Genomic DNA, 24,096 nt, shown 5'->3' with positions numbered 1-24,096 from the left:
GCGAAGGCCCCTTTGGGACGCCGAGTGCACTCGAACGTCCATCTCGCTTTCGATTTATTCTATCTCGAAACGTATATAGCAACCGAGCAACCCTGTGTGCACCTCTTTTTCTAGCGAACCACGTTACACAGTGATATAGAAACCCGCTTCGGCTGCCCAAAAATCGACTTTCCAAGTCTAATTCGTCGAAAAACTGTTTCTTTGTTTTTCCTATATAAATCGCTATAACAACCCCTCAAAGCACCTGAATCCAGAATATTATTCATTCGAGTTCCGAAGAGTGAAGGTCTTTAATAAATAACTTGAATCTGTAATTTTAACTTTCCAGGTTTAATACATTGAAAAAACTTTTCTTCCTTTTTCCTATAAACTGGTATAACAACCCCTCAAAGCACCTGAATCCAAAATATTATTTATTCGAGTTCCGAAAAAAGAAGGTCTTTAATAAATAAGTTGAATCATTAATTTCAACGAGTTCACCAGTTATTCACTTTCCTGCAAATCCAAAAAATTTTCCATGAATTTCCCGATAAATATTCTGTTTGCAAAAGGTGCAGGTCGACTAGATTTTTTTAAATATACGCATTCGACTTCGTTCCGATTTCGTTAGCCGACGCGACGATTTCTTCGATCTGTCGCAACATAACCTGAAACCTTGAGATCACGCTGAAATGATTTTCGCCATAGAGAAAGTGGATTTTCCCAGATCACTGTGGCGCCGGCTAGCAGCTTGCTCGCTCACTCGCAAGAGCACGCCGAGTTGCCGAATGCGACGTATTAACATAACATTATCATGGAAATTTTCGTCCCTTTGGTGGCCACCGGTTTCGCCTTGATAATACGGCTGCACTCTCCGCCGCTTTGCCGACCGCAATTTCGTTAACAACGATCAGCTCTTTACTCGGGACGGGTAATCGAACCGCGATCAAAGGAGACCGGTAATCGATCTACCGAAATGACCATCGTAATCGTACAGGGTAACGTGATGCCTCCAGAAATATAATAATTACACGTACACATACCACTCCCTTTCGAAAGCCATGGGAGATTCGCGTCGAGACGCTCGTAATTACCGGTGAAAACTGGAACCGACAGACTACCCGGTGTCCGATTAAAAGTGCAACCAATAATCTCATTGTTTTTCTCATTCAGGTTCACCTTGATTGGTTAGCGTCACGCGACATTTAAAAACTTGATTTTTATTGTTACTGGTTACATTGAACCAAGTATGTAACTTGAGTTGTTTTTTAGATGATAGAAGAACTAGTCTACTATTGCCACTTTGAAAACAATTTTTTAGCCATTGTCCAGTAGACTAGTCCTTCTATCGTTCAACAAAAATTTAAACTAAAAATTTAAAGCAAATATTGAAAATATTATTCCGTTTTAAAAAGTGTCCGAATACTCTTCTAATAAAATTTACACAGTTTAAGACTAAGATACTTAAGATAATTTGGTGTGCTCTTGGAATACGCCGGCATGGCTGTGAAGAGGTTATGGTCTAGGTTATGACTGCGTTCGACAGCGCAAATCAGCTCGTCGCTTAAAAATCAATGCATCGTTTCTTGCGATCTACATGTTCGCGATTCCAAGAGTCTCGGTGTTTAGTTTTACGCTGGGTTTCGTATTACCAAAATTTCCAACGATCGTCGAGCTTCGGTATCTCATTAGTTCCCGGGACTTTCATAAACGGCGGTGCGTATTAATTCTCCACCCATTGTCTCGTCGATTCCCGGCACGTTATCGACCGCGTCCAAGTGGAAGAAACGAGAGTGTAAACAGATAGCGTCGCGGGAAACAGGAACCGCCGGGCAGGAAAGCGACCGTGAACGGGTCGCGATTTCCATGGCCGTGGGGTCAACAACGCGAGCACAGCATGCAGTGAGTAATCGTAGAGATAGCTCGGCGGAAAATTTGGAGGAATATCCCCGGCTTCGTCAGTACCGATACAAAAGAAAATCAAGCGTTTGCATCTCGTAGACGATCGAGGAACGATGGTAGCAACAACGCGGCAAGCGGCGAGAGGAGAGGTCGAAGCCTCCGGCCGTCGGCGTTCCGCAACATTTTTCCGGGGAAAATCGGGTTCGGACTGTTCCGAGGAACGCCTATCGTGGTTCATCATCGAGGGCGAATGTTGCAAGTCCACCTGGAGCATCACGAGGATTAATAGCCGAGCAGAAGAAACGCGCGTTACACGGTTAAACAGCATGTCGGGGAGAGCTCGGTAATTGCGCCGGCGATTTACTTGCAAATCTCGCCGGTACTCTCTCGTTTTTCCCCCTTTCGACGGAGCAATTTCATCAGCCGATTTATGCCCGGCCATTTCGGCAACTCGTGAAGGACGCTGCGAAATGCCATGAATCAATTCGAAAGCAGTCTGTCCCTGCGGAACCGGTTATGGACTGACAACTCGTTACAGGGGGCATTCTAGTGTAAAATGCGTTTTCTTTGGGTAGGCATGTTTTTTTCACAAAGAAACTATGCAACTTCTTGGATCGGCGCGGTTTGGATTGTATTTGTTACTCTTTCGACGATGTTTAAAAATTTTTACAAGGAGAAGTAACCAAAAATTAGATTCTTAATTAAGATGCGTTTGGATAATTGCAATTGCATAATTCAAAAGATAGCAGCATTTTGAAGTTAAAGAAACAATGCTTTTGACTTCATTGTGGTGGATCTAGATTCTAAAATCTAGATCCGTTAGGGTCACTGTCCAGTAATTATGCTATAAAATGTAGCAAAGGGCGGATGTTGAGTCTACAGAACAACTGTTGACAGTGTTACTGTCATGTAAGTCCTAACTGGCGGCTCACGAGCGCACATGTGACTGTCTCCTACTTACGTGCTCAGTAGCGCGTTCACACTAGCTCACTACTCACCTTCAGACATCACTGATACGACACCATCGCTCGTGTAAATATCCATGTTACGTATAGCAAGATGCATGGAATAGTATAGTATTTACAGAATCCAAGTAGTGGAGAGAGAGAGGGACTGATAGTTCGAGCACGTGGCTCGCGACTGAAAGACTACGATCGCGGGAATTTTGCTCGCAGATGGACACACGGCGGTCCAAAACTTTTGAGGGACGATTATTTCTAAGACACTAGGATTTAATAATAAACAAGACCAAAAGAATAGAGTGATTTTGATGGCAATATAGTAAATGCAATGCAAAATCTGGTTAAAAATCTTCATTACAAACGTTTTGAAGAATTGTTACAATTTTTCACTTAACTCTTTTTTACGAAATGTGGGCATTATCCCTTAAAAGAATGAAATGAAAAGAAATCGACTTTTTGTAGGTTCTAGACTATAATTTGCCCTCAAACCTAATCATCTTTTCCACTATCATCTCATTAAACGTTGGAAAACACATACAATTTTATTGGAGAAAATATAACCTTTCGCTCGTCAATTATGGGAAAAATATTTGAGATCGTCAAGTTTTCCGTGATCCATAGCACGTTTTTTCCGAACTTTCAAGGAACTGTTCGTTAACCATGTAAATTAACGTATTTTATTCAAAGAAACTTAGATGTCTTGGGATGGGGGTCGAGCCCGAGCACACGGCCCGTGAGGCATCTTCCGGCCGCCAGTTGGAGTAACAGCCGCATACATAAACAGAATCCGCTGGAGCCGCGTGGTTCCCGCTGGCTTTCATTTGCTTTGGCGGTCTGGCTCGATCGATTTTTCGCGCTTAGCGGATATTCGACGATGCCGGGCCTCGCAACGGACCGATAAGCCCGCGGAGAGTCGCGCAAAATGCTGGAGATTCGGAGAACGCGTGTTCTTATCGCCCCGTAGCACGGCTCGTCGAGGTCGTCGTGCTTCCGAGGTTAAGTTCGACTGATACTCCCAGTGTCTTTCCACGCGAGCCGGTCTTTTATATTTCCAATCTAACATCGGGGCACGCCCCGGTTTCCCTCCTTCGAGTGTATGCCGTGGTCCGTAGCTGTGAAAATGTTATCGTTTCCGCGATTCCCCTATCGATCTGGTCGCGAGCGACTGCTCTCAATCCAGCAGACGCTACACCGGTATCAATGGCATGCATCCGGCAAAGTGCCCGACCAATTTGTACGTCTTCCTTGTTTTTTCCGCATGTCGAGCGGTCAAAGACTTCACAAGTTAATAGAACCTCTGCCCGTGCAGTCGTGTACACCTGTTTCATAAATATCTGGGCCTCGGTACGGGCCACCGAACAATTTCTAGGTCAACGTATGGAATAGTTGTATGACTAACAGTTCTACGTTCGATATTGTAGCAGTGCGACTTGTATCGTAGAGCCATTTGCCAAGCTATTGTGTGTAATCTAGAGATAATAGTATATACTCGAGACTTAAATTGCTCTTTGTTTGTTTCAGAAGTAAGCAAAGATGGCCTCTTTACGCTGCATTGGAATTTTTCTACTCATAGGTAAGTCACCGCTCTGAACTTTATACCTGTAATAATCGTTTGGTTTCTTCCTTCGATCCTGTATTTTAATGGAATCATTCATTTTTCAGTTGCGGGGCAGACATGGGCAGACTTTGTAGTTACAAAGCATGATCTAAAGGTTTATCAGAATAGCAACGATTCCTTCACATTGTTTCTGACGTAAGCATACATTATACAGTAGAATTCGTTAATACAACAGTTACAATATAAACTAAATACTTAATAGTAGATCTGCGTTAAAATGCAATTGCTAATGTATTTTGTTTCGCAGGAAACCTGTGGACAAGCTTGTATCGGTAAGACTAGATGTGCAACATTCCGATTTGGTCTCTGTTGACCCATCTAGTTTCAATACAGGCGATGGTAAAACAAATTGGACAATACAAGTAAAGGGTATCAACGCGGGACACTCGATTGTTAGCGCGAACGTAACGCCTAGCAATGTGTACGAGTAAGTGTACGAATGTAGCAGCTTGAGAACAGAAGAATTTGATTTTCGAAATTGGAAGGACAAATTTGGCTCTAGAAATTGGAAGGACAAATTTGGCTCTAGAAATTGGAAGACCAGAGTGAACAGCTCGAACAAAGTCTCTTGAATAAAGATTATGGTAAATTCGAAGTACCGCTTCCTCGCTCACTTCAATGAGCTTTAAATATGCCGTCAAGGTTACCATACTGAACGACAGTTTCTTTTCAACTTATCGGTGCTCGGCTTCGGTTTACGAGGTATTCGCAAAGAACTTAACCGTAACTGCGACGTCGTGTTCAGTTTAATATTAATCTTGATAGAAGCACAAGTCAGTAAACATTTCACCGAAGACCACGGATGTCTTTTACGGAATTTATACGTACAGCGAATACGGAAGAGCAATGCGTTGCTTTTCTTCTTGAAAAGATCTTTTAAAATTGTACGAAGTGTCCACCGATTTAAGAAGGTAATAACATTCAACCACCGGACATTGTTCGGTTGTTGTGTTGTTGTTTTCCGTTGTCACGCCACTTTGAGACAGAAATAGGTATTCGGAAATAAAAATAGCATTCCGTCGTCACTGTAAACGACATAAGCACAGAAATCCTGTTAAAAGTTATTAGGTAATGGATTTTGGCTGGAGCTATAATAATGTCCGATTGCTGGAAGGCGTACAACTGCCTTAACGAGGGCTATGCACACCTCGCCGTAAATCAGTTTTATAACTTCGTTCAACCCGACACTAGTCACTAATTTCGCTCAATACTTCCACATTTTCTTTAGAAAAAATATTCTATATTTCCTAATTGCAAGGATTGATTGGTTTTTTTATTTATAAAATCGTCAAATTTCTAAGCTTACTATCTAACATCTAAAATATAATCATATATCACTTGATACATTGCATTCTCTTCATAAAATACGGCCTTGACTTTCTTATTTTTTCCTCATTGTAATCGGTGCGTTAAGATAAAGCGGTTGACTTCCGTATATCTCGTAAACTAAACCCGTCCGGCAAAAACTGTGAATGGGAAATGATATTCACGACGGTAGCCTTGGTATCATAGATCTCAAGGTCATTGAAATCTGCAAGAAAGTAGCACATGGACGAGTTCGCCGAGATTCCAACATGTTGATTTGCGTGGGGTAAAGCAAACGAAGACAGAAATTCGAGACTATCAATTGATCCTATCTATCCCCCGTCCCTCCGCCGCGTTAAACGCTGTCGAACAATGGTTGTGTACATCAGTATTTACTTTCATGACTAACTTCCTAAAGATTTTAATCAGCGGTACATTCACTCTAGCATCCAGTGGAAATTATTTGCAGAGATAGCCTCCTGACCTGCACCGTTCATAGGATCTCAAACTTAAACTTCAGTCAGTCTGTGCTCAGATTTTGAGCGGTCTACTTCCTACTCCGGACAGAATGTGCCGCGTTGGTTGATAGTGACAAACGTGCGTGTACAAGAGTTCCGTTTTAATTCTGTTATCATTTTTTTTTCTTTTATAAATGCAAGTGATCGTGTGATTCGTTGATCGGTGCAGTTGTTCCCGACCTTGTGCATTTCTCCGTTATTAGACTGTTCCGAAATAATCGAAATCTTTAATCGTGTTCATCGCAATCCGTAACGATAATGACACTGTACAAAATCATTTTGATTACCAAAGACCAATTGCACGATATCGACATAAAAAAGTAAGGGTAGAAACGAAACATTTGCCGACGAGCTTCATAGTAAATGCTGTTACGTGGCCTCCGTTCACGTTAAATAACTACTTTTTTTTCTCCGACACTTTTGCAGTTTCTCGCAAGCGTTTGTCAGAGTAACTATAGAAAAATCGGACGCTCTTTACCAGATCAGTAACGTAGTGGGATGGATATACTTTTTAGCGTGGAGCGTCAGCTTCTATCCGCAAATATACAGTAACTACAAGCGCAAGAGCGTCGTAGGCTTAAATTTCGATTATTTATCGTTGAACGCAGTCGGTTTCCTTCTGTACGCACTGTTCAACTGCGGCCTGTTTTGGATATCGGAGATCGAGGTATGTAACAGATTTTTTCTTATTCGAACGCCCCCGAACAACTCAGGTGTGACACACAATAAACTGAACGCCCGCATTTTTCAGCTTGAATATTTCAGGCGGAACCCGAAGGGTTTGAACCCTGTACAAGTGAACGATATTTTCTTCTCCTTGCATGCACTATTCGCCACTGTGGTAACTATCGCTCAGTGCGTTGTATACGAGGTAAACGATCAGATTGTTGTTACTCGAATTTGGGCCCTTGCTGTCCGGGCATCCTCGGATATCTGAATTTAATACCTATTCATTCTTCATTCTAATGCCCTCAGCACTCGAACATCTGAATTTGAATCTGAACATTCACTCTCATACTCTGATTTAAATTGATAGCCAAGTACACAAATCTAAATTGGTACCCACGTATTCAAATATCTAAATTTAAATCTGAACATTCATGCCAATACTTTGATTTAAATTGATATCCAAGTACACGAATCTAAACTGGTATCCAAGTACTCAAATATCTGAATTTAAATCTGAAGATTCATTCTAATACTTCGATTTAAATTGATATCCAAGTACATAAATCTAAATTTGAATTCAAGTACTCAAATATCTGAATTTAAATCTGAAGATTCAATCTCACACTCTAATCAAAATTGATATCCAAATACACAAATCTAAATTAGTATCCAAGTACTCAAATATCTCAATTTAAATCTGAAGATTCATTTTCATACTCTGGTTTAAATTGATATCCAAGTACACAAATCTAAATTAGTATCCAAGTGCTCAAATATCTGAATTAAAATCTGAAGATTCATTCTGACACTCTGATTTAAATTGATATCCAAGAACTCAAATCTAAATCGGTATCCAAGTACTCAAATATCTGAATTTAATTCTAAATCATTTCTAAATTATATTTAATATCCTGATTATAAAATATTATTTTGATCAATAAATATTTAATATCCTCGTATCCAAATTTTACTTTAGTTCTAAACGAATATCGGAATGCTCAGATATCCGAATTTGATTTTGAATCTGTAGATACATTCGCACGTTCCGATCGAAATTGACGAAACCTGGAGCAATAAGGGCCCAAATTCAAATCACTTTGACGTCGATGAACAGACGCTAACGGAACTGTAAACTTTTTAGAGGGGCAGTCAAGCAGTATCTATAACCGCGTCTATCATCCACACCGTATTCGCAGTATTTATATTACTTTCTATAATACTGGCATCTGTATCTGTATTACCATGGTTGGACTTCCTTTATTACTGCAGTTACGTTAAATTGTGCATAACGTTGATCAAATACGTTCCGCAAGCGGTTTACAATTACAAACGGAAGTCCACAGTCGGCTGGAGCATCGGCAACATATTATTAGACTTTACCGGCGGCATTCTGTCGATGCTGCAGATGATATTAAACGCGTACAATTACGGTAAAGTATAGCAATACCCACTTTGCAATTAAGACACCGTATCGTTCTCGGAATATTAACGGCCAATTTCTCCGCCAGATGATTGGGACAGTATTTTCGGAGATGCAACGAAATTCGGTCTGGGATTCTTTTCGGTTGCGTTCGATATATTTTTCATTATTCAACATTACGTTTTATATCGGTACGTATACACTTTTCCGCTATTACGTTCGTCATTCGCCATCTACTCTCACTAACCCGTGCATGGCTTAACAGTATGAAAATGAATCCGTAGAATCGTAGCTAACAATATCCGATATGTTCACGTCGCACGATCCCGTTTTATTGCTGTGGGGGCACGGATCGCTTCTAGTCAATTCGTTAACAAATTCAAATGGTAAATTTCTCGCTTTTTTTCTCGTTGTGTAAATTATGTTTCTTATATTTCGTTACCTATGCAGGGTATTAACAATTAATAATAGGTGTTAATAATTACGTTAACACCGTAAAGGGACGATTCCTGAGGTCATTTGGAGTAACTTTTTCCTTAGCGGAAATGCAATCCGCGGCTTCATTAACAAGTTATTGACCAAAAGACAATGAACAATGGGAGACGAGATCGGTTGGCATGAGGCGGCCGAGCCAGTCGGCAGAACTGGGCTTCGTGCGTTCGTTGGCTGAACCGCCTCGCGTCAGCCGAGCTCGCCTCTTATTGGTCATTGTTCTTCCTTAATAACTCATAAACAAAGTCGCGGATTACATTTTCGCTAAGAAAAAAGTTCCTTCAAATGACTCGAGGAATCACCCCTTTCCGGGTATTAACATAATTATGGAGCACCCTGTATAGCTGTCAAATTACGATCGCATGCTTATCATAGTTGAATATCGACGTAAGGGATGAACAGAAGTGATTTATAACCTTTAAATTTTGATCGTGACAAGGTAACCGCCGCAAAAGAGAAACGCGTTGGATTGTAAATAGTTCTCGCTGTATATATTCAACGATCGCCTTCGCCCTCGCCTCCCCTCCTCATTTCGTATCGCACACGTATCCTGCAAAATCATCAATTCTTACAGTCTAGATACCGAGAATGGAACAAGTGACGAGACGCTTCATAAACAAGACGATTTATATAACAAGGAAAAGGGGACGCTAAAGAATATTTTCTGTTGCCGTTCGTGAGACAGAGATACGTAGATGTACCGCGGTAGAGGAGAGTGTTTCCGTTGCAAAATGCATTTCATTAGTAACGAGAACCCAGTGCACAGTATTCGATATATTCTTAATGGGACATTCCATAGAGAACATTCCATTCACTATTTTCTTTTCTTTTTTTTTGCAACGTATACGGAACCGTCGTTGATATTATTTAACCGTTTTTTTTTGTCGTCGGACGTCTAGAATCTCTATCGATTGTTACTTACGGAACAAATGCGAGAAAGTGGGGACATACGATAGATCGATAGGTGTATATATACATTTTGTATAGACTCTAGCGCGTTAGAGGTCGATTCGATTCGAGCGAGTTAGGGATATTTTCTGCGCAAGAATTACATCGTCCATGAATTGGCGGGGATAGTTCTGCCGTCGACTGAAAATTACGTAATGTAAATATATGTCACAGTGCCAGATCGAGTAATTGCGAATAAACGAAAACTATCGATTCAGTATCTGTGATGTTGCGATCGTAGAACATTTTGAGGCACAGAAGGTGGTGGTATCGTATTTTTAGGTTACCGTTTCAAACGTATCAATTTTACCATCGGTATTCCTTTGTTACGATAAACATTTCAAAAAAGAAAAAGAAAGAAGCACTGAACACGCTGTAACTGTCAAGATCCTACGTTTATATATTTATACATCGATGTTGTTGTTGTTGCAATAAAAATTGTTCTTGCGTTTCTCTGCGTTCTGATCTGTCACAACGTTTCGCGACATATCGTTCGGAATCATTTATAATAAGTTCACACCGTCTGTCGGCGCTGCATGTCACGTGTCCGGTAGCATACAGAGGTTATGTCGAGATATACAGAGGGCGAATCATTGTTCTCGCAATTTAGTCCGCCGTTGGGATACGGATTAGATCGAATAAAATTTTGTGGGACAATGAAGCTTTGGAATGCGTGCAATTTACTTATCTCGCACGATAAGACGGAAGGTCGCCGGTTGTTTAATAAATAATCGACGCGTGTGTGTCCCGAGATATGTAACCTTCCACCTTTTCTTTTCCGAACCTCCAGTCTCCGACCCCCCCTATCAATGTGCGTGTGCGCGTCATTGCGCGGATAATTGTTAACTAACCAACACTAATCAAAACACTTCTCCATGATTACGAAACGATACCAGCATCGAACGAGGTGTTCTCTTCCCTTTATCTATTCTCGATCATTCTCATTCTCCGTCGTCACATTAGCTAGTAAATGGTGTGCTAAATAAAGATTACCGAGAGCTCCTTTCTACAGGGACCAGAAAGAATACATTGTAATACCTGGTAGCAATAACGGAGAGCCGCAAGAGGATCCGTCGACGGACGCACTCGTTTGATAGTGCAGGATTAACTTACTTATAATTATTCCTAATAAAAATAAAAACTGCGATACCAACTACTTATCACCGGTGGTCAAGAACGCCGATACACCATTATGAACGCAAACGATGCTCGATCAGGATCCATTAAACGACAATTCACACTTACGTGCCGAAGCATTGACCAATAAGAACAACGTCGACGACACCTAACCTTTGTCAGCCTTGCGACAAGTTCTCTACCAAATAATAAGCCGTCCTCTACTCTTTCCTCTCATCAATTAACGATACACTTGCAGAAACCAGGCATTTCGTAATTTGAATTCGAATCCAATATCGAATCGCGATTCGATTCGATACATCGTTCGATCGACCAGCAGTCACATGACCTCTCGAAATCTGCGCAGAATGTGTTTCTCGTTTGAGGTTGCATGGTTCAGTGTCGTTCTGTAGAAGAGAGGTACGTTCCGTTTGTTTCGAGCAGAAATATTGTTATTTTTATATGAGATAGTTCAATTTTACGTAAGTATTCGACAATTCGCACCGAATGTTAACGAATAATGCTACAGTCATGTTTGAATTCTATTCCTAAACTTTTGGATACTTTGTGTCTCAAATATAACCTAAAACTGTATCCAGCTTTAGTTAATTCACATTTTTGATTGAACACTTTGACCGCCGATTTGATATCCTCAGGAACTTCATACAGTTAAAGTATTTGATTTAACGAAATCAGAATTGAAAGATTGAGATGCGTATTATCGATTACTTTCACGATCTTTGCACTCTGCGGATTAAATTTGGAACGGCTATTAATGTTAAAATGAATCTGTAAATTTGGACAGATCTTTTTGTTGATGCTCACAATTGAAAACTCTTTGGAACAATTTTTAGTAAACGACTGTTTGTATTTCAGAATGAACGTGTCTCCACTCTTGCAAATATCACTGTCTGCCGTAATCATTCGCAGAAGTCTTAATTGCTGGACAACTGGAATAACGAAGAAGCATAGAAAATTTTACATGAGAACTTACCCCACGCACCTCGTTTATCCGGATGGTAGCACTATCATTATCGAATATCATGAACCGAGGGAAATAATCAAGCTTCCTCTAGATATTGAAACACTTTCAAAAGAAGGACGTCTACAAAGGCTAGCGGGTCGTAAGACGTTAAGCAAAGTGGTTGTCGAGAAGGAGGAGGACCTTGACTTCGACGAAAACAAGTATTTTAAGAAAAAATTGTAATGCCCATCGTGATCTTATAGTCATCCATCATTTATGAAAGGAAACCTTTCGTTTTGTACATTTGTTAAAAGAAGATCTTTGTATTGTGTTTCGTACTGAATCATGAAAGATGTGAGGACACCTGTAAAATATGTAATTAATCATCCATATGACTTCATCATAACTTTATCGCGATTAGAACATCATCGATAGAACAAAGAACATCGCCAACTGTAAGCTGAAATGCTTCTTAATAAAAGTATAGCTATATTGTTTTTTAAACACTATGGAATTCTATTTATCTGAACGCTATCATAGGAGTGTATACAGCTCCGACAGCTATGGTCGATGACACTTGACCCAGCTGACACTAGTAGTGTCAGCAGTCTAAGATAAAAGCTAAATGGAATTTTACCGCGTTACACATTGTTATTAAATCCTCTAAAAGTATATATATAAATTTATTGACTTGTTCTGAACTTGTTGCCGGGAAACATTTATTTGTACATTAGCGTGTGCAAATCGAGAGATAATTTCAGTTCTTTCAATCCATGTCAGAGGTCAAGAACAATTAATTACAGATCATGTAAAGCCGCTGATCACGAGAATCGTTAACGCGATTGTCAACGGCAAAAGTGAAAGCAAATGATTGCGGTCTCCCTTGTGTCGCATGTGCCTGCCACCGCACCATACGCGCACGTTTTCATTACCATTGCGCGATCCGAGGGGCACGATGGCGCTCCACAAAAAATTATGAGCCGCGAGATACATCTTTTATTTTCTCTTCGATAATCACGAATGAACTTTCTCCGACGGCTGCATCCGTCTCTTCTTCTTAACACTATCTTCGTCAAAGGGGTCATCGGACAGCTTTTAAAATTTTAATACCATTCCTACCATCGGGGTGGTAAGTCACTTTTTTACAATTTTTAGTTAACAGCATTTTTACCAAAGTTCTCGAAAGGTATTTTCGATGAATTAAAGATGACATTATTTTGATTATACGGGTCGAACGATGCTTTTTACAAGTTTAATATGACGCTGCTTTTACTGACGGGGTCAAAAAACACGTTTAAAAATTTTAATTTAACGTTAGTTTTATCAAAGAAGCCAAAGTGGACCTATTGGTTTAATTGAACACTATTTTTATATTTTGTTTTTCTTTCCATCAAATGTTTCCCATCACAAATGGTCTGATCAGTGTAAACTTTATAGTATGAAGGAAGAACTCACAATGTGAAGGACAAAGTAACTTTTCGTTTTAGACATTTAATTGCAACAGCGACCGCATTGGACGAGGAAGATAGGAGTATAAAGAAGAGAAGGGAAAGGAATTGTAGCGTTCAGCCAATTTGGAGAAACCAAAAATCGAAGGAGAATTTCTCTTAAGTAAACAATTAATCGACTACAGTTCAAAATTGTATTTACACCTTCGAATGTCAAAAGGTTCATTCAACATTCATAAACGTTGCATAAAATTGCAAAAATTCAGCCGATAGTTACGAAAGAAAGTCAATATTATCGACGGAACGTTTATATTAAAATTAATGCAATTGCCAAAAGTTAACACCGCAATGGTAATGACGACAGTACGGAGGTCAGAAAAGAAAGAAACGAACTCGTACAGAAATCGTTTGATGTACTTGCTGTGTATTAAACTTACGTCAGAACACACATTTGTATTTCTCATATTTTTGTAGTTATACCTAATGGAAGAATATACTCGATATTTCTATTATTTTTTAATTATGAATTTAACGGAATTCTGTGTTCATTTTAGTCACATTTTAAAGGGGCAAGTCTTATCTTTCTTCTGCAAAAGAAATAGCTCCTCCAAATAGAACGTGAAAGATATTTTTTTTTAATGACAATATAACATAACAATGCAACCATACATTTTGTCTTCAAATGTCATCAACTGTACACGACATCTAAGCATTGATTGCTTCATGTGCATTCGTGAACAATGCACTAAAAATTTTAGACTTGTATTTCTTTTCCTTGGTAAATAAATAAAAAGATAAATAAGTAAGAAAAACTAGTGAGTAGTCTAATAAGTAAGAAGCTAAGTGAGTACTCCAATGAGTAAGAAGCCAAGTTAGTAGGTAAATAAGTAAGAAGACAAATGAGTAGGCAAATAAGTAAGAAGGCAAGTGAGTAGACAAATAAGTAAGAAGACAAATGAGTAGGCAAATAAGTAAGAAGGCAAGTGAGTAGCCAAATGAGTAAGTAGGCAAGTGAGCAAGAACATATGTGAGTAGACCAATAAGTAACAAGACAAATAAGTTAGAAAGCAAGTGAGTAGACAAATGAGTAGGCTAATAAGTAAGAAGGCAAGTGAGTAGCCAAATAAGTAAGTAGGCCAGTGAGCAAGAATATTAGTGAGTAAGCCAGTAAGTAAGAAGACAAATGAGCAAGAATATAAGTGAGTAGGCCAATAAGTAAGCAAACAAGTGAGTAGCAAAATAAGTAGACAAGTGAGCAAGAATATAAGTGAGTGGGCCAATAACTAAGAAGGCAAGTAAGAGAGCAAATAAACAAGTAGGAAATTATCTTCAATTATTTCATCATCAGGCAATAATTTCAACATGCGATTAACTTTAGTCTGAACAAATTTGAGAAACGTACGAATGAAAATTGATCGAATCCAGCGACGATTGCCACAACTAATCGAAAGTGTCCGCCATCGAAAGGTTAAAACGCTTCATCCGATCACAGAATAAACAGTCGGAATATGCAATCCGGCGCATCGTCGCATACACGCTGCAGTTTCACTTCCAATTCATATTTCTCCGCCGCGTGCCACGACTCTGATTATCGATCGACTATTATTTTTCACAACGAGACGGTCGGCCGTTGTTCCCGGTGACATTGTTACACGTGTACCGCGACGAATATAGGCCGCGATAGTTGGAATGTCAACAGGAAAGAAAAGCCGGAGGACCGTAACGGGTGCAGGAAGTCTTCCTCGATCGCATCGATCATTCCGTATCGCCCATTGTTCGCTCGAAAGCCGGCTACGTCGCCTTTCTAACGCGAGAGTGCCCATTTTCGGTGCCGGCACGGTGATATAATATTTGGTAATGCGCCGTACGTCTGTAATTGTTCAGGATGCTTTCGATGATGGTGAAACTGGCTGTTGCGACACCCCCCCCCCCCCCCCTCCGAGAAAATTTCGCGGCCTTACCGTTGGCCAACAGCGTACAGGATGTTCCACAAGACAATGCCTCCGAGAAATAGTGAACGAAGCCCACGGAACAATAGGCGCCTCCTTTCGAAACGCCTCGACGTCGATTATAATCTGTTAGCACATTTTTCATTATTTTTAAAAGGCTGGTCTTGTACCGCCATTTCGATCGCTGCCAATACAGTAAATTAAAATTACGATTATTATAAATATTCTAAATAATAATTATATAAATATCATATTTTATGTTATATATAATACATTATATTATAATTATTATTTAATATTATAAATAACATGGCTAAGGTTTGGGTTCCAACTAAGGTCAGGATTAATGTTGATCGTCAACCTAGAAAAATTTAATTTAAAAAAAATGGAATCTAGAGACGACTTTACAATTTCTAATCACCACGTCTGTACCAACGGACAGATGCAGACGAAGAAACGGAAGAACCGACGGAGGCTGGAAACAAGATTTTCATCGACGGTGTCACCTTTCCTGAAGCGTCCTGTACCACAGCCAAACGGTAAAGCTCCAATACGCATCGGGAATTAATTGCAAGTGAACGTGAATCGTCACACGCGTCGCGCATTTGCGCGCGCTGATGAAAAAAATAATAGAAACACGTTGATTGTGGTGCCGGACGGACTTTTTCCGATGGCATCATGAAAGTGACAGATGATTCCTGGCACTGTGAATTACTCTTGCATAGATATTGCGTCGGCCTCCATCCGCGTTGCAGCGACTGGTCAACCGCTCGCTGTCAATTTACACGTCCCGTGCGCGGGCGTTTCGCAATGATTTCACTTTTTGGTACCTTGGCGCGCGACATTACGGAGAGAACTATGTGTTATGAAATTTAATATTTGACGAATGAATATTTGTTGAGAAGTTAAACAACTTTTAATGTTACACTAATGTTACATTAAATGTTACGTCAATGTTACATTAAATGTTATGTTAACATTACATTAACATTACATTAACATTACATTAATGTTATGTTAACGTTACATTTAATTGTAACATTTAACGTAACATTAGTGTAACATTAATGTAACATTAGTGTAATATTAACGTAACTTTAATATTACATTAAATGTTACGTCAATGTTATATTAAATGTTACATTAATATTACATTAAATGTTGCATTAATGTTATATTAATGTTACGTTAATGTTACATGAAATGTTACATTAAATGTTGTAACAATGAGTTACAATACGTTAATGTTACATTAATGTAACATTTAATGTAACATTAATGTAATGTTAACATAACATTTAATATAACATTGACGTAACATTTAATGTAATATTAATGTTACATTAATGTTACACTCATTGTTACAATTAAATGTTTATAGCGATGTATAAAACGCATTGTATATATTGCAACATTGTTTCATTTAGAGCATCCGATAAATAAAAAGAAAATAATAAAATCAAAGAACCATAAATAAGTATACCTGTGCGCTTACGATAGTGGTGCTCAGATAGCTAATCTACAATGATAATAAAACCAAACTTTAGTATTTACGATTTTAATGTAACGGCAGGTTTCGTGGTCTAGATAAACGGGTTCCGAGGGATTCCAAACGATCTGAGGCACGCGCGACGTTGATCAGGCGTCGTCTGACCACGACTTGCTCTATCCACTGACGCTCAGTTGTCGAATCTTCAGCGCTGCACCTACCGGAAGTCTGTCAGCATCTTGTCTACGGCGACATATTAATTCACGAGCAAAATTACCGTGATTGAACAATTTCTTAAATCACCTTCTGACTCTAAAGTAGAAAATTGACATCCCTCGATCCAGGATAAATTGATCAACTACGATGAATTGAAGAATGCGAATCGTAGATCTTTTGCGAACACGTATTAAAATCGGCATAGTTGATATATTGTTCTCTCGTCATATACAGGGTTTCCGGAAAGTTCCGCGAACTTTCGACTTACGAGAAATTGTCGACGTTCAAACTGTTATAATTTCGTAAAAATTAATCGTAGAACGACGAGCCCGGACTCATTTTGAAGCTCGAAGCTTCTACTTTCGCTATGTATCATTCGTTTTCTCGTAACATGTCTCTGCGTAAATTAGCAGATAGGAAACCGGAAGCATATTCTCGCTCGAAAATCTCACGAATTGGAACGTCTCTAAATACCTTCGGAAATTTTTTACGGGTTTGATATTATCACAGAATTGAAGATCAAAGCCTCCTCTTTACAACGAGCCCCTTAAACTTCGAGCCACGATTTTATTTCGTCGATTTATCGAGGTTCGAACGAAAGGTGCGCTGCATTGTGTTACTTCGTAGCCGTACAAGGGAAACGAGGATCGACCGAACTTGTTCCTCGTTTCTGTTCCATAAAACGACTAGGAAAAATGGTGCGCCTAGTTTTGCGGGCTCGTTGTGAAGGGGAAGCTTCGATCTTCAAATCCATGGCAAGTTGATGTACGAGACAAATTTTATAATGTTTTCGGAGAGGGTTCAAGTTGTAGCAATTTCGCGTAGATATACGTCTTCAGTTTTCCGCCTGGTAAATCCTGTTGGAAAATGTTGCGAAACAATGAACGATGAATTGCGAAACTCGAGGCTTTCGGCTTTAAAACAAGCCAAAGTTTATTGCTCTGCGACCAATTTTCACGAAGTTATGACAGTTTAAACATCGTCGAAAATCTGAGATCGAATTTTATCTAATCGACGGGGTATAATTTTATTAATAATCTGTAATAAATTGAATTCGGTTAGTTAATTAGTCTCCATTGATCCCCAACAATCGTTCATAAAATGTTCAATTTCTAAATCGAACGAGGAAAATTGTTCCTGAGGTCATTTGAAGCAACTTTCTCCTTCGCGAGAATTTTCTCCGCGGCTTCGTTAACGAGTTATAAACGAAAAACACTGACCAATAGTAGGGTGAGTGCGACGCGGCGCTCCGTCCTTGCGTCAATATCGCGTCGCGCCGGCCGTGTGACGCAGCGTCAGCGCTCGCGTGGGCGGAGCGCCAGCCGCGCGCGGCCTCTCATTGGCCAGTGTTTTTCGCTAATAACTCGTAAACGAAGCCGCGGAGAGAGTTCTCGCAAAGGAAAAAGTTTCTCCAAATGACCCGAGGAACCTATTTCCCGGAGGTGACATAATTTCGGGGCACCCGCTTCGACTCTTGGTCGGCTATAATCTCAATGGAAAAAAACAATGCCAAGCACCGTAACAATCGCTTGCCATAAATTCGACCGCCTTCCCGTTTAGATAACAGATCGACACCGCGGAATCGGCGTTGTCAGCGCCGCTCGAAAGAGATCGACGGCGGAGGTGGTCGATCCTGTCCGGGGCGATTCGTCGCGTCGCTTAAACACCGTTCGCTTGCGGCAGGTAAAAGACTGGCGGCGCCGGTATGGTGGGAGTCAGTTCTGTTATAGTAGGCCACGAGGTAGCAGCTCTGGTGTTCCCGCAGGTGTAGGCACACGGCCAGAGCCCGAGCCGAACTCTCTCTTAGTTTCTGCTGGCGCAGCAGGCCTCTCGTTTTGCCGGAGAGCGCGCCGCTCCGTGAAAAGCCGAGCCTCTCGCGGTCGCCGCGAAAGCGATCCACCGGGCCAACCGAGATCGCGAAACCCGCGTGGAACCGCGTCGACACGATCGCCAAAATAATTCAAAATTAATAAATCGAAGTTCGCGCGACCAGCGATCGAGCCGCAACGATCAACCGACGACCTGGCGCGACCAGCCGAAGCGTGACCGTCGGCATGGAACGGCTTCGTTCGTGCAGCCACGGATCGGTAATGTGATCGCACAAGTGCCCGGATCATTCCGATCGGCCAGCACACCGGGAGTTTCGTAACAGTGAACACGATCCACGCCGATTCCACTTCGAGTCTGATCATCGTCGATCGACCGAGACATCCTGGTGTCCCCGCCGTTTCGAAGGAGAAAGCAGCCGAAGCTGAGCGGTCGAAATCGGTAGAAATCGGTCCTCGGCAGACGTCCGAGTCGCCGGAAACATCCGCGGGGAACGCGAGCAAAATCTTCTGGCAAGGACGCTCGAAATTTGCACTGGGAGTGAGGAAATTGGAATTGGAGATCGAACGGCGCACTTGGGGCTGCTGGAATTGTATTTGAAACTCGAAGCTCGAAATTTGAACTTGAAGCTCGGAAATTGCCCTCGAAGCTCGAGAAATTGTACCCCAAGCTCAATAATTGCACTCGAAAGCTAAAAAGTTGCAAGCGAAGCACAAAATTTCTGATTAAGGTCCGAAAGTTGCACGCGAAGCTCTAACAATTGCACTGGAGAGTAAAATTTTAAGTCGAAGGGTGAAATCTCCGCTCGTTACGCGAAGATTGCGCTCAAAGCTGGATAGGTTGTGCTCGAAGTTGCAAAGTTGCAACTTGACACTCGAAAATTACAACTTGACGCTTGAAAATTGTAACTTGACACTTGAAAATTGCAACCTGACACTCGAAAATTGCAACTTGAAACTCCATAAATTATATTTGAAGTTCGAATATTGCAACTTGCTGTTCAAAAAGTTGCAGACAATGCTAACAATCTCGATTGAAAGCTCGAAGCTTGAACTTAAAGCTTTAAAGTTGCAACTTGAAATCGGAAAATTGCAACTTGACGCTTGAAAATTGCAACCCGAAGCTCGAAAAATTATACTTGAATCTCGAACATTGCAACTTGGTATTAAAAAGTTGCAGTCGATGCTAACAATTCGAACTCGAAGTTTGATATTTCTACTAAAGGCTAAGAGAATTGCGCTCGAAGTTTGAAATTTGCCCACCGAGTTCAAAATTAGAACACAAAGCGGTTTCCACTGAAAATTCAAAGTTTGAATCCGGAACTCGAAAAACTCGCTCTCGGATCTCGAAATTTGCGCTCGAACCCCGAAATCTGCACCGGAAGAATCGAGAGTCGGCGTACAATAGGGGTCGATAAAGAAGGGAGCCGCGTGTGTCGAAAGACCGGGAGAAATCGACGGAAACGTCGAATCGTGCTGGTCGAGCCGGCAGCGATCGATCGTCCTTTTCTCCGTGTTCAGCCGTTTCTCCGGATCCTCTGTTGTTTACCGTTCACGCCGACGAAGCCAGACGGTAGAATGAAAGCACGCTGACCTTTCGCGTGCATCGAAGCTGCTTCACGCTAACCGACGGACCCATACACGTGCTCCTGCGATCTTCGAATCGGCGCGCGAAGAGACAATGGAGTTTTGAACCTGGGATCTTGCATTGCCGGCTGATCCACCTGACGTGAGATGATTGGCAAATTGACCGTGTGCTTTTGGATACTCGGATGGATCAGCAGCTACGGTGAGTACGCCGAATTGTTGTTCAACTCTTTGCACTCGAAGCCATCCTAAATGTAAATCTGAAATAATTTTTCTGGCTTGTAGCATTTCCATTTTATATTTACTTTTTTTTTTAATTTTACACTTTTCATAAATTTTGAAATTTGAACTTTGTTGATATAAAAATGATCTCGGGACGTGATATAACAATTTTAGTGATGCCTCGGAGGGTTAATTATTCACACCGTTTATCAACGGTGATGACTTTTTAAAAAGAAAGGAATTTTTTTTCTTGGATTTTGTTGAACAAAATGATTTAATGAACCACGTTTGGTTAAGAATTAGTTGCCAGGATAATTGATTCGGTCAATTTTAATTTCTCGGTCGCGTATTGGGTCGTTGCAAAGGTAGTTTCGGTTTTTTCGTAAGTTAATTATATGGAAAACCGAAATTATTTTTGCAACCGACCCGGTAATTTGTTCCAATTTTTTTAATTATTGTTTCAATTGTATGCAATGCGTTCAATTATTTTAGCTATTTGAAATTTCTAGTTTTATGATTTTAAATAATATATTATTATTGTGATATATCGGTTTCAATGATTGGTACAATTCAGTTCAACGTTTCATTTTATATTGATAAAATAAAAATTGTGATCAATTTTCACTTTGTCGTTTTATGTTTACTGAATTAATTTTTATTTATTTATTGATTACGATGATTGATGTAGATCACTAGGATTTATTTAAGCCCAGATAATTTCCATGGAAATTAGTAATGGAAATTAATAACGGAAATTAATCATGGAAATTAATAATGAAAATTAATAATGGAAATTAATAATGAAAATGAATAACGAAAGTTAATAACGGAAATTAATAATGGAAATTAATCATGGAAATTAATAACGAAAATTAATAACGAAAGTTAATAACGGAAATTAATAATGTAAATTATTTAAATTAAATTAATTAGTTATTTAATACAACTTAACGAAAATTTGAATATTTATTAAGATTCGATTGCAAAATAAAAATTCGTTCTGACTGACATTTAATATTTCGTGATTTTGATCACGTGGGGCCGCGGTTTTAGAAAGTAACGGCGTATCTGTAGCGACGCATTGTGCAGCAACACCGAAACGGTCGATTGATTGGTGTAACTTCGCGGAAATTAGATAATGTCTTCACTGTATTCGGAACGCGCGTAACCGAAGACACGCCGGCTTTAGAGTAAACGCGAGTCAGGGGTTAAGTGTTTGCACGGCTCACTTGGAGGATCCGCGAGCACCATTCTTGCCCGTGGCTACCCATAAATTCCGTTGTATGAACCGTTAACGAATCGGGGACAATTATTTAATCGGGTAATACGGCGTTGAGGTCACCGCGCCGCGCCACGGACGCGCCGGTGTTGTCTGCAATTTTAAAAGCGTGTTTCTTAACCGCTGTCTGAACGCTCAAGATCGTCCTCTCTAAGCTATTCATAAATAGTATGAATACTGTAGGAAAAATAATTTAGAAATATAAGAAAAAAGTTTCCATTTTCTATACATTATATGATAAACATTTTTTGTAGCTAAAGCTTAGATGATTTTATAAGTAGTATTAAAATTTTCCAGTAGTATTAAAATAGTTATAAGATATTAGTTCCATTGTTAATATTTTTAAACTGTTTTAATACTATTTTCATACAATTTTGAATTTCTAAAATTTAAGATCATTTTGAATGATTAAAATTTAGAACTATTTTTAATTATTAAAATTTAAGTCTATTTTCAATTATTAAAAGTTAACATTATTTTGAATTATAAAAATATTTGACTATTTTCAATTATTAAAATTTAAGACTACTTTCAATTACAAATATTTAAGACTATTTTCAATTATTCAAATTTGAAACTATTTTCAATTATTAAAATTTAAGACTACTTTCAATTATAAATATTTAAGACCATTTTCAATTATTAAAATTTAAAACTATTTTCAATTATTAAAATTTAAGACTACTTTCAATTATAAATATTTAAGACTATTTTCAATTATAAATATTTAAGACTATATTCAATTATAAATATTTAAGACTATTTTCAATTATTAAAATTTAAAACTATTTTCAAGTATAAATATATAAGACTATTTTCCATTATTAAAGACTATTTTGAAGTATTAAAATTTAATGCAATTTGAAATTATTAAAACATAAAACAATTTGAAATTATTAAAATTTAAGACAATTTTGAATGATTAAATTTTAAGATAATATCAAATGATTAAAATTTAATGCTATCACAAACGATTAAACCAATATTAAAATCGTCTAAAAATATTAACAATAAAAACAGCACTTCCAAACTATTATATTAAAAGCATTAGCAATGTAAATTAAATTTAACACCTGTTCGTCTGCTGGGAATGAGGTAAAGAATGTTTCTCTTGCATAATAGATCCACGGACGAATAATCACCGACAATTTCTGCGGCAACTTTGCGTTTTCTTTTTGTTATTGGCATCGCGACTAACGTCTGGCAAACCCAGCGGTTACGTACGTACGAATTAATCGAAAGAAACGCGCGTGTATCGAGCAGGATGAAAACTCGGTCTGGGTACGCATTTCACGGTCAGTTAGCCAATATGTCCCCGCGTGTGGTGCAGACATTGCCTTACAGCCAGTGAAAGCGAGTCCGTCGCGAAGGTGATATTATTATGGACGAATCCTTTGCGTTCCGAGCAAATTGTCCCGAAAAATTGGGTTCGTGCACGAAACACGAGGATCGATATTCCTTATGCTGCACGAACGAGCTTTCACTTGGTGTATAAACAACATTGAAATCGCGAATGATATGTCGTTTGGTATCGATGCGACCGATATATCGTTGGCTATTGATATATTATTAAGACGATCGATATGTAGTTTATTATAGATATGATTATTATATCGATAAATATCAATGTATTATTAATATGATCGATATATCGTTTAATATCGATATGATCGTTGTGTCGATAAATATCGATATAGTATTGATATGATTGATATATCAATAAGTATCGATATAGTATTGATATGATTGATATATCAATAAATATCGATATAGTATTCATATGATCGATACATCGATAAATATCGATATAGTATTAATGTGATTGATATATCGATATAGTATATTAATATGAACGATATATCGATATAGTATTAATGTGATCGATATATCGATATAATATTAATATGATCGATATATCGATATAATATTAATATGGTCGATATATTGATATAATATTAATATGATCGATATATCGATATAATATTAATATGGTCGATATATTGATATAATATTAATATGATCGATATATCGCTTAGTATCGATATGATCGATATATCATTGTTAAGTATCGATATTTTTCTGTTGTATTATCGATCTGATCAATGTATCCTTAAATATCGATTTATTGAAAGTTAAAATCATGATTTATTTATCTACTTGTTGATTTATACATCTGGACACTTCCTA

General features: G+C 39.0%; 3 protein-coding genes across 6 annotated transcripts in view; all 3 read left to right on the top strand.

The window, feature by feature from the left end:
* Ctns (lysosomal cystine transporter cystinosin) overlaps nucleotides 1–10,969 on the top strand; it is a 35,981-nt gene extending 25,012 nt beyond the window's left edge. The window contains exons 1-9 of one of the 4 annotated variants that reach the window (XM_033479389.2): nucleotides 3,626–3,838; nucleotides 4,365–4,416; nucleotides 4,506–4,596; nucleotides 4,709–4,888; nucleotides 6,711–6,951; nucleotides 7,036–7,155; nucleotides 8,095–8,383; nucleotides 8,462–8,564; nucleotides 9,440–10,264. In XM_033479389.2, the coding sequence (XP_033335280.2) occupies nucleotides 4,377–4,416; nucleotides 4,506–4,596; nucleotides 4,709–4,888; nucleotides 6,711–6,951; nucleotides 7,036–7,155; nucleotides 8,095–8,383; nucleotides 8,462–8,564; nucleotides 9,440–9,545 (1,170 nt within the window). In that variant the 5' untranslated portion in view covers nucleotides 3,626–3,838; nucleotides 4,365–4,376 and the 3' untranslated portion in view covers nucleotides 9,546–10,264. Of the gene's footprint in view, nucleotides 1–3,625; nucleotides 3,839–4,364; nucleotides 4,417–4,505; nucleotides 4,597–4,708; nucleotides 4,889–4,949; nucleotides 6,605–6,710; nucleotides 6,952–7,035; nucleotides 7,156–8,094; nucleotides 8,384–8,461; nucleotides 8,565–9,439; nucleotides 10,265–10,825 lie in introns of those variants that run through there. The other 3 variants (XM_033479390.2, XM_033479388.2, XM_033479391.2) reach the window with 3 other exon arrangements.
* Nucleotides 10,970–11,192: 223 nt separating this feature from the next.
* Nucleotides 11,193–12,397, top strand: mRpL55 (mitochondrial ribosomal protein L55). The gene is made up of 2 exons (XM_033479392.2): nucleotides 11,193–11,349; nucleotides 11,806–12,397. Exons 1-2 carry the CDS (start codon nucleotides 11,321–11,323, stop codon nucleotides 12,134–12,136), a joined length of 360 nt encoding a protein of 119 aa, XP_033335283.2. The 5' UTR covers nucleotides 11,193–11,320; the 3' UTR covers nucleotides 12,137–12,397.
* A 6,296-nt stretch (nucleotides 12,398–18,693) lies between these two features.
* LOC117225844 (uncharacterized) overlaps nucleotides 18,694–24,096 on the top strand; it is a 48,953-nt gene continuing 43,550 nt past the window's right edge. The window contains exon 1 of the mRNA XM_033479625.2: nucleotides 18,694–20,610. Within this exon, the coding sequence (XP_033335516.2) occupies nucleotides 20,556–20,610 (55 nt within the window). The 5' untranslated portion in view covers nucleotides 18,694–20,555. The remainder of the gene's footprint in view (nucleotides 20,611–24,096) is intronic.

The sequence above is a fragment of the Megalopta genalis genome, chromosome 14, assembly GCF_051020955.1.
Source record: "Megalopta genalis isolate 19385.01 chromosome 14, iyMegGena1_principal, whole genome shotgun sequence".
NCBI lineage: Eukaryota > Metazoa > Arthropoda > Insecta > Hymenoptera > Halictidae > Megalopta > Megalopta genalis.
This window is presented reverse-complemented; position numbering and strand designations above follow the sequence as displayed.

Bases quoted from the DNA above. Each gene is read 5' to 3' on its own strand.
- mRpL55 (XM_033479392.2), top strand. From the start codon at position 11,321: ATGGTTCAGTGTCGTTCTGTAGAAGAGAG. The intron at 11,350-11,805 runs GTACGTTCCGTT...TTTGTATTTCAG, and splicing joins TGTCGTTCTGTAGAAGAGAG to AATGAACGTGTCTCCACTCT.